The sequence below is a fragment of the Chiloscyllium plagiosum genome, chromosome 19 (assembly GCF_004010195.1).
Source record: "Chiloscyllium plagiosum isolate BGI_BamShark_2017 chromosome 19, ASM401019v2, whole genome shotgun sequence".
NCBI classification, from domain to species: domain Eukaryota; kingdom Metazoa; phylum Chordata; class Chondrichthyes; order Orectolobiformes; family Hemiscylliidae; genus Chiloscyllium; species Chiloscyllium plagiosum.
The window spans coordinates 47,323,807-47,337,684 of record NC_057728.1 but is presented as its reverse complement, the minus strand read 5'-3'; the positions used below and the strand labels follow the sequence as shown (position 1 = coordinate 47,337,684).

The 13,878-nt window shown below is 40.0% G+C and overlaps 1 protein-coding gene across 1 annotated transcript in view; it reads left to right on the top strand.

Moving 5' to 3' along the window:
* LOC122559754 (thyrotropin-releasing hormone-degrading ectoenzyme-like) overlaps nucleotides 1-13,878 on the top strand; it is a 116,310-nt gene that overhangs the window by 18,280 nt on the left and 84,152 nt on the right. Inside the window, exons 2-3 of the mRNA XM_043709719.1 lie at nucleotides 1,572-1,845; nucleotides 6,850-6,976. Of these exons, the coding sequence (XP_043565654.1) occupies nucleotides 1,572-1,845; nucleotides 6,850-6,976 (401 nt within the window). The remainder of the gene's footprint in view (nucleotides 1-1,571; nucleotides 1,846-6,849; nucleotides 6,977-13,878) is intronic.

Here is a 13,878-nt window from a genome sequence, read left to right as displayed (position 1 = left end):
TTAGAGTCATAGAGATGTACAGGATGGAAACAGACCCTTCGGTCCAAGTCAGTCAGATATCCTAACCTAGCCTAGTCCCATTTGCCTCCACTTGGACCATGTCCCTCTAAATCCTTCCTGTTCATATACCCATCCGGATGCCCTTTAAATGCTGTGATTGTACTAGCCTCCACCATTTCCTCTGGCAGCACATTCAATACACATACCAGCCTCTGCGTGAAAAAGTTGCCCCTTAGGACCCTTTTAAATTTTCCCCCTCTCCCTCTAGTTCTGGACTCACCCACCCCAGGGAAAAGACTTTATCTATTTATCCTATCCATGACCCTCATTATTTTATAAACCTCTATAAGGTCACCCCCTCAGCCTCGAAATGCTCCAGGGAAAATGACCCCAGCCTATTCAGCCTTTCTCTGTATCACAAACCCTCCAACCCTGTCAACATCCTGGTAAATCGTTCCTGCACCCTTTGAAGTTTCATAACATACTTCCGACAGGAGGGAGACCAGAACTGCACGCAACATTCCAAAAGTGGCCTAACCAATGTCCTGTACAGCCGCAACATGACCTCCCAGCTCCTATACTCGATGCTCTGACCAATAAAGGAAAGCATACCAAATGCCTTCTTCACTATTCTATCTACCTGTGACTCCACTTTCAAGGAATTATGAACCTTCACTCCAAAGTCTCATTATTCAGCAACACTCCTCAGGACCTTACCATTAAGTGTATAAGTCCTGCAGTGATTTGCCTTTCCAAAATGTAGCATCTCACATTTATCTAAATTAAACTTCATCTGTTGATTGATTTCTTCTGGCTGTTGATATAATTCAACAGAGGTCTAATGCTTTCGGTGATTGTTCCTATAGGAAGTAATAATTTTTACAAGGAATGATGTGGCAGGGGCTGGAAGGACTTTCTGCAAGTCACTCCTAGTACTGAACATTGTGCGCAACAGTAGCCGTACAACATGAAGCAGTCCTGCAGTCTGCGTTGTGATCTCTGTGATCCCCTCACCAGATCTTGAGGCTATACGGTTTAGCTCCTTTGTGCTCTGCCAGCAGTAACGCGTACATCCAATTATATAGTCAGTAACCAGAACACCATGGAATCAATAAAATCTGTACAAGATCACTTATTGAGACAGTACTCTAAATAAACATCACAACGGTTTTCTTCTTCAGTTACAGTGAAATAACCTTTACAAATTGAGAGACATGATACTTGTGCAACGTATTACAAATTTACATAATCCAGTTAGACTATTTGTCATCTTCTAAGCATCCTGTTTACAGTTATTAATCCTAATATTTTTAATTATTGATCCTAATTATCTTTGAATTTTGGTGCATTAGGCTTTCCAATACTCTCTTCACAGGCTAAAGAGATAAATCAGCTTCATTCTAAGGGCATTTTTATGCCAGGTTAATCAATTTGTTTGTGATCTCTTGACTTTAGAATCTGCAACTTTGAAAATTGCTGTATATCAATTCCTTTTTAAATAAACCTTCAGTTTGGTTGTGCTGTTAAATCCCATGGGAGCTACCTAATAAACATATTCTACTTTCTTCCAGCTACCTTGCAGTGACACAGTTTTCTCCAACGCATGCCCGTAAGACATTTCCATGTTTGGATGAACCAGTGTACAAAGCCACATTTAAAATCGCCATCAATCACCAAGAGTCTTACTTGGCACTATCTAATATGCCAGTCGATGCTATAATTCATGAGGAAGATGGATGGATCACAGAACAATTTTCACCAACACCTCGAATGTCCACGTACTATCTGGCTTGGGCAATTTGCAACTTCACCTATAAGGAGACAGTTACCAAAAGTGGCATTACTGTAAGTTTGTGTTAGCACTTTAATAATAGAGCTCATATCTCTATTAAATAACATAATGGTATTATAGAAAGCGAAAATGCTGAAAATTTGTAATAAAAACAAATATAAAATGTCATAAAATGTGATGGTTTATAGAGATAAACAATAATTTACTGAAAATCTGTATTAAAACAAATATAAATTATCATACTATGTGATGGTATATAGAGACAAAAAAAAATGCTGAAAATAGAGTCATAAAGGCATAGAGAACAGAAAAATTCCCTTCAGTCCATCATGTCCGCACCATTCAAAAAAAGCTTCCTAACCATTCCAATTCCGTTTTCCAGTGCTTGGCCATAGCCCTGTATGCTGTGGCATCACAACTGTACATCTTAACATTATTTAAATGTTATGAGGGTTTCTGCCTCTCCCACCCTTACAGGCAGCGTGTTCCAGATTCCCACCACCCTCTGTGTAAAAAAAGCTTTACCTCTAATCTCCTCTCACTGCTTTGCCCCTGACTTTAAATCTGTACCCGCTGGTCATTGATTCCTCTATCAAGGGATATAGTCTCTTCCTGTCTACACCATCTGTACCCATCAAGACTCTATACATCACAATCATGTCCCCTTTGCAATAAAAACAAAAGGGAAATGCTAAAATTTTCAGTATTCCCAACAGCATTGGAAAAGGGGAAACGTTTAAATATTGGCAAGTTGAGTTCTGCTGAAAGTCCTTCATTCAAACCAAAATTATTTGATTGCCAGCTACTGATGAATTGGTTATACATTTCTGTTCATGCCTGTCTTTTGATGGAAAAAAATCCCACTTTACACCATGAACAATTTGATTGGTTTCATTCCAGTTTTAGTTATTCTCTTTCGCACCTTTTCTCATTATGTTTTGATTTTTTTGGGGGTTATGAATATTGGCAGTGAAATTACTTGGACCCAGACTGTCGACATATCAGTGAGTGTTGTTGAGGTCTGTGAGTGTGCCATAATATTGAGGGTCTGACCAACAGACAGCCATGCGATGGAGAGGTATCTCTGCCAATGCTGTTGCAGTGGATGGGAAACAGCTGCCTTAGACGGGCAATGAGCTTGATTACTAAGTACCAATGGATTAGCAGTTAAATGCCTTTAGAGGAAGGCCAATGGGAGTAATTAGACAGAGAGAAATGGAATTTTCTGCTGAAGTTGATAAATAATGCAGATGGAACCGAAAGTACAGGCACTGTGTGGCATGTTGGTTTCCTGACACCATTCCAAAGCTGGCTGTTCTGGGCAAATTGGGTTTGAGGCCCAGCTGCCCATTTTATGGAGATGTGCAGCAAATTAGGTTTATTAAACATCATTACAGCCACTTAAAGGAGGCGGAATTGGTTTCTCCATCTCCTGTAGATTTGCCTGGGTGAAGGTGCAGCCAAACATCACCCTGGAGAGGGATTTTGCATTCACCCACTATAGAGGTGGGCTAGCTTCGTTGCATATTTGATTGTTCAAAGAAGTGAGTGAATGGGCACCTTAAATGTTGAAGAACCCCCTCTGCGAGTTACCTCCTACTGTAGGCTGTCGGCCAATTAAAGTTGATTTAATTCACCCTTAAATGAATGGGAACTCCTTTCACTATACTAATCAAGAGGGGACCCAGACAATATCAAAATAAGTTACTGCTTCCACTAAGGGTGAGGTTTGGACCCAGATACGCTCCTGGCTCTTATTTCCTAGATCCAAAATGGAAATATTGGTGGCCCCTTGGCTGACCTACAACCCCAGTAGCAGAAATACCAGAGTCAAGTACAACTTTAATGTGGCCATTTGTTGCAGCCATTTCTGTCCTGTTGACATGAAGGACCCAACTTGAGTTGCTTGTTCCAAACTATTGTATGAATGTGGTGGCCTGGTGCCAGAATCCCAACGTTTCTATGTCTCACAGATATTTGTCATTTGTTGGGCCTTTTGTGCCTGACTTTTTCCAGGAATCTGCCATTGAGCTTGAGGAGCTTTAGCTCCATTTTGCATCTGTATAAGTGTCTTGTGTAAAGCATGTGTTTGTGGAGCTTTACATCTTAACAGTGTCATCATGACTCAAAAGCTTTCACATTCTCACATTTCACATCTACTTTAGACAAAACAGCAGAGAGAAACAAAGAAGTTTAATTCGTTAATGCTGGCTGGCTGAACTATCCCATTGACATAAGGTCGTTGTCAACCATTTCCAAGCACTAAATAATAAGAAAAGCTATCCATCAGCAACTAAACAAGCACCACACAATCTCCCAATCAAATGACTTCCATTTTATTTCCATCATCAATATCTGGAATAAGCAGCCTCCACAAAACTATCTGGTTTTTCAAACTGCTTCCCACTGTTTTGTCAGTGTACAGAGTAATTGAATAAACAATCTAATTCTTTTTAAACATGAGCTGTGATGCCCCAGTGGAATTCTAAAGCTACTGTCACATTCTTCTCAACCAAGTAGAGGATTGCACCAGCTTGATTAAAACATGGAACAAAGTTGTAAAGAACAAGCATACTCAATTATATGTGTGAATTTTCTAAATGAAAAATATGCTCAGGGAGTTAAATGGGAATTTTTCTTGACATTTTTATTACTTTCATTCCCTGTGTCTTTCAGTAACTAGGAGTTGTACAAGAAACACCTGAGGTATTTCTCTGCACTGTCTGAGCAGGAGAAAGACCCAACATCAGTCCAATGACAGCTGGGCTTGGACAGACACCAAGGGAAAGTTCTGCTTGGTGTGCGATAGTTTTAGTGAAATATCATAGCCACAACCAAGTTTTCAGAAAGGATATATCATTGCATAGACATCAACCTTACAGAAAACATAGGTGGTCCAGCATATACTTCAATTTTCTATGATGGTAGTTTGAGGTTGCCATGGAGGAAAAAAAATGGAAATATCGCAATGTGGTAGTTTATTGGAAATCTAGAAAAAAACAAAAAATAAGACTTTTCGTCTCGGTTTCACTGAAAATTGGAGATTATTTAGATGGGCTGATTGGAGGAACAGATTGTGTTTGGAAATATATGACTTCATACCAAGTGGCAGGAGCTGGAAATGTAACCCATATTGAAATAGTAATGATTGAAGGATTTGAAAGCATTATGCACTTGATCTGTCCCAGTGAAAATGTGAGGGTTTATCATTTCTCTTTATGCCAGTTCATTAGCCAACTTTTTATTTATTTTGCTGTTCTCTCCCATGCGTCCTGTTCTGACACAACAAACAGTTGAGTGACGCAGTAAAGATAAGGTGAAACATTGCACGACATACCAGTGCAGGTTCATAGTTCCTTGAAAGTGGAGTTGCAGGTAGATAGGATAGTGAAGAAGGCATTTGGTATGCTTTCCTTTATTGGTCAGAGCATCGAGTAGAGGAGTTGGGAGGTCATGTTGCAGCTGTACAGGATGTTGGTTAGGCCACTTTTGGAATGTTGTGTGCAGTTCTGGTCTCCCTCCTATCAGAAGGATGTCATGAAATTTGAAAGGATTCAGAAACGATTTACTGGGATGTTGCCAGGGTTGGAGGGTTTGAGATACAGGGAGAGGCTGAATAAGCTGGGGTTATTTTCCCTGGAGAAATGGAGGCTGAGGGATGACCTTAGAGGTTTATAAAATCATGAGGGGCATGAATAGGGTAAATGGATAAGGTCTTTTCCCTGGGTCAGGAGAGTCCAGAACTAGAGGGCATAGATTTAGGGTGAGAGGGATCTAAGTGGCAACTTTTTCATGAGGGTGGTGCATGTATGGAATGAGCTGCCAGCGGAAGTGGTGGAGGCCAATACAATTACAACATTTAAAAAGCATCAGGATGGGTAGATAAATAGGAAGGTTTTCAAAGGATATGGACCAAATGCTGGCAAATGGGATTAGATTAGGTTGGGATATCTGGTCGGCATGGACGAGTTGGACAGAAGGGTCTGTTTCCCTGCTGTACATCTCTATGACTCTATGCCCATGTTATAGTAAACAAGTTTATTTGAAAACATGAGCTTTTGGAGTTCGGTTCTTTCCTCGGGCGTAGTTTTAGGGTAGCTACCTTTCTGCTTATAAATTTTGTGTCAGTGTTCCTTCCCTCTTCCATACAACTCCTGAGGAAGGAGTAGAGCTCCGAAAGCTTCTGTTGGGCTATAGCTTGGTGTTGTGTGATGCTTGATCTTGTCTAACCCAGTCCAACACTGGCACCTCCACACACACTAAAGACAGAGTAACAGCATCAGTTTTATTCTCTTGTTTGATGTATAAATAATCAGCTATTTTTCACTTATCCATCAGTCTCATGGGATACACTTGTACTTTTCAAGGCAATAACGGTATAGCTGAATACTTCACAGTTTTAAAGTTAAGCAACACAGAATGCATTTAGAATCCTTAATGCTTTTGGGGAAAAAATGTGCCCTGACTTCAGCAGGAGAAAAAAACACATTCACCTGACTATTGTTTTGTCCCTACATTGTTGTACCTCCCGATCTCTGGAGGTGACCCTCAGTTATCTGTGAAGGGTACAAGAATGTTTAGTTTTGTATCTGAAATAGCTTTCCATCACCTGATTGTTTTGATCCGCATTTCTACAAAGTACTGGTTCCAAATGGAATTATAATGATTGCTGACAGAGCTGATTTTTAATTGCAGTATCACTCTTGTCCTATTTAAATTTTGTGTCAATGCCTCCTGTTTGTGTTCTGATCAGTGCAATGCTGGATGACAGGATTGCAGTCTTTTCTGATCTGCTAAGATCACCTCTTTTAAATTGAGCTTGAAACACTGAATGATAACCAGACCAGTTAACTGAACATTGGACAAACATACCAATCAGTGATTATGTCCTGTACTTATTATCTCAAGTATTCACCTAAAACATTCTATCTTTGTCTGTTTCACTATGTATGCATGGATGGATAAGGAACAGTTTTATGTGGATTATCATTTTGTTCAATATTCTTTCAGTATGATTGATTCCGACTACCTTGACTAATTATTGTTCTTCTGTGAAGGTGAGACTGTATGCCAGGCCAGATGCTATTCAAAGAGGATCTGGAGACTATGCTTTGAATATAACAAAGCGGCTGCTGGAATTTTATGAAGATTACTTTAATGTCAGCTACTCTCTGCCAAAATTAGGTATGTTACATAACTACATTTCTTCAATTATAACACTAGTCAGTTGAATATGCTCTGGATCTCTTAAAAGGCTGTCTTCGGTAAAAGCTTCCATGTCATTTGTAATCTGTAGTGATGTAATCTGACTGAAATGTACAATTGTGTCACACAAACATTGGAATAGCACTTATACATTGTGTCATTGTAATAATGTACAAGCCCGTGGTCTTTTCAAGTGCTCGGAGTAGTGTTATTTTAATAGGAGAATGGAGCTGTGCCAGTGGTCTGGTTTTGACTGCGTGGAGTTTGCATGCTCACCCTTAACTCTGGGTACTCCAGTTTCCTTTTGTAGTCCAAAGGTGTGTAGGTTAGGTGGATTTGCCAATGCTAAATTGCTCTGGTGGTGTCCACCGGTTTGTAGGTTAGATGGATTAACCATGGGAAATGTGAGGTTATGGTAGGGGTCTGTGTCTGGGTGGGATGCTCTTTGGAGGGTCAGTGTAGACTTGATGGGCTGAACTGCCTATTTCAGCACTGTAGGGATCCTGTGATTAATTTATTCCCTGACAGAATTTAAGAATCCATAGAGCGTTAGCCTCACTTCTGATGTTAGTTATGCATGGGATATTCATTTAGTTCTGCAGTGGAGATTTTAAATAATTATATCTTTTGTACAATGTTAAGCCTTTTCAAACTTCAGTTTTTGCTGTAGGTATACAGAAGGCCTCAGAGCAAGAGGGTGTGGGAAAAAATGCTGAGAGATGAAGGAATGAGAAAGGGGGAGAGAGAAGTAAAGGAAAATGGGAAGTGGAGAGGTGCAGGAGAAAAGGAAGAATTGAAAAAGATTCCACAAAGTTAAGTGAGAGTCTGAGAAATGGAGGAGGATGTGAAGAAAAGTGAGGAGTGAAGGAAGAGAGTGAGAAATATATCAAAACAAAAGAGAGCAGGAAATACAAAGTAGGAGATGGTGAGCAATGAAGTCAAGAAAAGACAAAAGTTGAAGAGACAAGAACTAAGTAACTCAGACTTGTGAAACAGAGGGAAGTCACCTGGAATAAAAATTGTGTTTATGTAGCACCTTTCATGATCGCAGAATGTTCCAATGTGCCTTGCAGCCAAAGAAGAAACTTGGAATTTAAAGTCCCTTGTTCTGTCATGTAATTCCCAGAAGCCTAAAGTAGTCACATTGTTTGAGACAACGTGTGAGAGCTTCACTGAGTGGATTTCTTGCTGTTCTGTGTATGTACCTGGTGGACTTTGTTTGCGGCAGCTGGCTGTGGTCTGACATTAAACAATGGCACCCTGAATGCACATTCTCAAAACCATCAGTTCCTACCTTTTACAAACAATGTAACAAAATAACACCCAGCCTTTTCGAAGGACGGGTGGAGAATTTGGTTGGGATGGAGGCAGTAATTCTGTTTTCCAACCGTGGGTTAAAATTTCCTGTTACATTCTTTTTGACTTTCTCATCCTTCACGATGTTTTGCATAAATCAACAAGTAAAGTATACTCATGAGCACCCCAGCCCACGGTAGTTACTACCATGGAGGCCATTGCTTTTGGCAAAAACAAGAAACAAGTGTATTGACAAAGCTGACATTATAGGTAAGGCATGTAACTAGCAAGGTAGACGCCTTCCTGTAACATCTTCACTTACCTTGTACTTTCATAACTAAAGTTACTTACTGTTGGAGGTGAAGCTTCTCCATGTACTTCAGCTCATGAGAGGTTTCAGTTGTGTGCAGTCAGGCTTGTTGTTAAACAGTTAGTGTTATGAGCGAAGCCTGACTGGGCCAACAAGCCCAGTGACAGAACTAACATCAGAAACGAGGCTAACGATCTATGGATTCTTAAATTCTGTCAGGGAATAAACTAATCACCTGATACATGCTCTGGAGGTGTCAACCACACACATCATTTGCAAATGATATTATAAGAAGAATATTAAACAAGGGAGGGTTCAGAAGAGATTTACCAGGATGTTACTGAGAATGGAGGATTTGAGTTATAAGGAGTGGTTGGATAGGCTAGACTTGTTTCACTGGAGCGTAGGAGGTTGAGGGTGACCTTATAGAGATTTATAAAACCATGTGGGATATAAATAAGGTGAATGGAAGGTGTCGTCTCTAGAGTGGTGGATTTCAAGGCTGGTGACATATTTTTAAGGTGAGAGGAGAAAGATTTAAAAGAGACATCAGGGGCAAATCTTTTTTTAACACAGAGTGTGGTTTGAGTGTGGAATGAATTTCCAGAGGATGTAGTTGTTGTGGGTACAGTTACAATATTAAAAGACATTACGCTACATACATGGATGAAAAATATTTGGAGGAATGTGAGCCAAGCGCAGAGAGATGGGACTAATTTAGATTGAGATTCTGATTGGCATGAATTGGTCCAACTGAAAGGTCTGTTTTCCGTGCTGTATGAGCCTGGCTCTGACTGTAAGTGACATTGTGCAGCGGTGTTAGAGTGATAAAAGCTGGATGAAGATTTGAATATTGATGCATATGATTATCTATTACAAATAGATACGCACTCTTGTTTTATTTACCATTCCTCGTAACGAACGTAACTCTGATCCATTTGTTTACAGTATTGAAAATGCTGGAGAAACTCAGCAGTCTGACAGCATCTGAGAAGAGAGAAAAACAGAGTTAACATTTTGAGTCTGATATCACTATTTTTCAGCACTCGATACCATAACTCGAAGCGTTAACTTTGTTTCTCTCTGCAAAGATGTTGCCATCCCTGCTGAATTTCTGTGTCTGTTTCAGATTTACAACGTCTGCAGTATTTTGCTTTTGGAACAAAGAATTAAGAAAATTTACAGCTCAGGAACAGGCCCTTCAGCCCTCCAAGCCAGAGCCGATCCAAATCCACTGTCTAATCCTATTGCCCAATTCCTAAGCATCTGTATCCTTGTGCTCCCCACCTACTCATGCATCTGCCCAGACCCACCTTAAATGAATCTACCGTGCCTGCCTCTACTACCTTTGCTGGCAGTGCGTTCCAGGCACCTATCACCCTCTGTGTAAAGTACTTTCATGTGTATCCCCCTTAAACTCTTCTCCTCTCATTATTAAATCCCTCACCCTGGGAAAAAGCTTTTTCTATTCACCCTGTCCATACCCTTCATGATTTTGTAAACCTCAATCAGCAGCACCCCCCACACCTCCTTTTTTCTAATGAAAACAATCCTAAACTACTCAACCTCTCTTCATAGCTAGCACCTTCCATACCAGACAACATCCTCGTAAACCTTCTCTGCACCCTCTCCAAAGTGTTCACATCCTTTTGGTAGTGTGGTGACCAGAACTGTACACAGTATTCTAAACATGGCCAAACCAAAGTCTTGTATAATTTTGACATGACTTTCCAGCTCTTATACTCAATACCCTGTCCGATGAAGGCAAGCATGCCATATGCCTTCTTGACCGCTCTATGCAGCCACCTTCAGGGTACAATGGACCTGACCTCCCAGATCTCTCTGCTCATCAACTTTACCCAAGGCTCTTCTGTTTACAGTATAGTTCGCTCGTGAATTAGACCTTCCAAAATGCATCACCTCACATTTGCTCAGATGGAACTCCATCTCCCAACTCTCCAGTCTATCTATATTCTCTTGTATTCTTTGACAGTCGCCTACGCTTTCTGCTACTCCACCAATCTTCGTGTCATCTGCAAACTTACTGAACATACCATCAATGCCCTCTTCCAGATCATTTATGTATATCACAAACAACAGTGGCTTTAGCACTGATCCCTGTGGAACACCACTGGTCACCTTTCTCCATTTCAAGAAACTCCCTTCAACTACTGCCTTCTGTCTCCTGTTGCTGAACTAGTTCTTTATCCAACTAGCTAGAACACCTTGCACACCATGTGACTTCACTTTCTCTATTAGTTTACCGTGGGGAATCGTATCAAATGCCTTACTAAAGCCCATGTATATGACATCAATAGCCCTTCCTTCATCTATCAACTTGGTCATTTCCTCAAAGAGCGCTATTAAGTTGGTAAGGCACGATCTCCCCTGCACAAAACCACGTTGCCTATCACTGATAACCCCATTTACTTCCAAATATAGATTGACCATATCCCTCAGTACCTTCTCCAGCAACTTTCCCACCACTGACGTCAGGCTTACTGGTCTGTAATTACCTGGAATATCCCTACTACCCTTCTTGAACATGGGACAACATTAGCAACTTTCCAGTCCTCTGGCACCTCACCTGTGTTTACAGATGCTACAAGGATATCTGTCAGGGCCCCAGTTATTTCCTCTGCCTTTTATTCCTCTTGTTTAATTTGATTACTAGTTTGGGAAGTGGCATCTTTGGAACATAATTGCGAGGTCATTGTGTAGGAAAGTTCACTACATTGTCATCTGTTTGGGTACTTCTGCTGTACACAGTTCCTGGAACAAGTCAGAACAATCTGTATCACGGATTCCATCATACTGGCTGGCAAAGTGTGAATGTGTGAATAGACCAAAATCAGAGCCAATTTTCAATGGTGTGATAAAACATGGAACAGTAAAGTCAGTCATTAATATTGACTGCTACAAATATGAAAAAAATGCTTGCTGAAAGAAAACTCAACAGTTATGTGCATCTGTACCAATGTTTTGCACTGAATGATGAAGAAATTTCAAGAACAGACTTCCAGGTTTCTGTATGTGTTACAAACTCCTAAATAGGAATAGATATTGGGGGAGCTTCCCAGGCACAGAGGAGCTGTTTTGCATGTGCCTGGGGAATTAAAACCCCTCAAAGTTAGGTCGGGGTCAGAATTCCGAAAGCATACCATCTTTTTCTGGCTCTAATTAGACAGGTTTGAAGGTGAATGGAGATCAGCTCCATAAGTCTGTTGGGTAAGCAATTAAATATTCAGAAGTACATTAAGTTGCGTTTTAAAGAACCAGGGTAACGGCAGTGCGTGCACGGCAGTGAATGCTTTCTGAGTGAATAGGACAGACGGGGGAGCCTTTAAATAGTGGAACCGAAAAGTGGTGACAACGGCTAGGTAGGTAAGAGGTTCCTGTTCATTGCACTCATTATTAGAGAATGTTTCTCGGAAGTCGTTTTTCCATTCTTTGATTTAGGTGTTGGACATTTATCTGTTGGTGAAAGAGTGTTGAAGTTTGTTGTTGGATCATAGGTATCAATAACATTCCACCATATGCCTTGATACGAAATATTAACTGAAATCTTCTGGGCAAGTTAACAAATTGGAGCTAATTAAGATACTCACTCAAAACTAATATTTTTGTCACATGATATGCATTTTATTAGTTAACCAAGAGTAACTTATAGCTGTAACGTTAGCATATGTACGTTTTCAATCCATTCAATCTGGCCTAGATTGGTGAGATGAATATTTTCTGTTCTTAACAAAGGGAAATTAATTTGAGTGAGATTTTGCTGCCAAGGTTATCTAGAACCAGAAGAACCTTAGGACAAAGACAATGTGATAGAAGAAGTTTTGATCAAGAATAAATTGACATAAAGTTCTAACTTAAAATTATGTCTTTTTACCCCATGATGTTCAGTTTTTGGGCACTTAAAATGGCCAGTTTCCATCAATTCAATGTTTGCCCAAGTCCGCTCATAACCTCATCTGTGGCTGGTATCCATGATGTGCAAGAGCTGATTTTGGACTGGAGTGGACAAAGTCAGAAGTCACATGATGTCAGGTTATAGTTAAACAGGTTTAGTGATTTCACCTGACAGAGGAGCAGCGCTCTGAAAGCTTGTGATTTCAAATAAATTTGGACTATAACTTGGTGTCGTGTGACTTCTGACTGTGGCTGGGATGGAACAACAAGTGTGTCAGTAGAGATTTTCTTGCTCAGATTTCTCACTTTCCTATTTATTATGTAGCAATATTAAAATAATATGGTGCTAACAAAGCAAGGGGGATATGTTGAAAATGAAGACACAGTCAAACCAATTGAAGTAATATTTTCATGATTATATTGGAGCAGGTAGTAAAGTTTGGGTCTGAGGATGTACTTTTTGCTATTTTTGTTTGATGAATTCAGAGATGCAGACGCTTTTAATATTTTCAATCGACCTGTTTTAGCAGGCAAATTATGTGAATCAATTTGAGGTAACAGGTGCAGCAAAATGTCTGTCCCTTTAACTCATGTTTAACTCTGTGACAAATCCTTAAGCTTAAAAAGAAATTCAGATTAAACTTGTAAAAATTAAATGAAAAGTGAAGAGTTCTTAATTCTTCCTGATGAAGGGCTTTTACATAAAACATTGATTCTCCTGCTCATCAGATGCAGCCTGACCTGCTGTGCGTTTCCAGCATCACACTCTCGACTCTAATCTCTAGCATCTGCAGTCCTCACTTTCGCCTAGTTCTTAATTCTTCTCTCAATTTGTAATGAGATTCAGATTTTTGTTCGATCTGCTTGTTTGGCTTCAACAAGCTTCTGAAAATGTTAATAGAATGTTGTTTTCAAGCTCATTGAAAGTGTGCTTAAAAAATGAAATTTCTAATATTCATAGTAAGTGTTTAAACAAAATCTTATAAGAAATTTAAAACTTAGACATTCAGCAATACATGATCAAGTTCACTCATAATATTCACTCCTTAAACAGTCTTTTGTATTTTGATGTCTTCAGATCTTTGCTTAAAGATCTTTGCCTCTCCCAAAAGCTCGGGCTTATATTACACTCTGTCACTTGAGGCATTACTGTTGAGCCAGGCTTTAGTACAGTCGGTAGAGTGGGACAATGTTAGGGGTGGGGGGTTGGGGGAATAGGTGAATAATGGTTGGTGAGGGGAATTTAGGAGAGAGATGTTGGGAAAGTGAAAAGGACATGAAGGGAGAGAGGGGTGAGGTTAACAGCAACCGCATTCGAATTGAATTGAATTTATTGTCACGTGTACCGAGACACAGTGAAAAG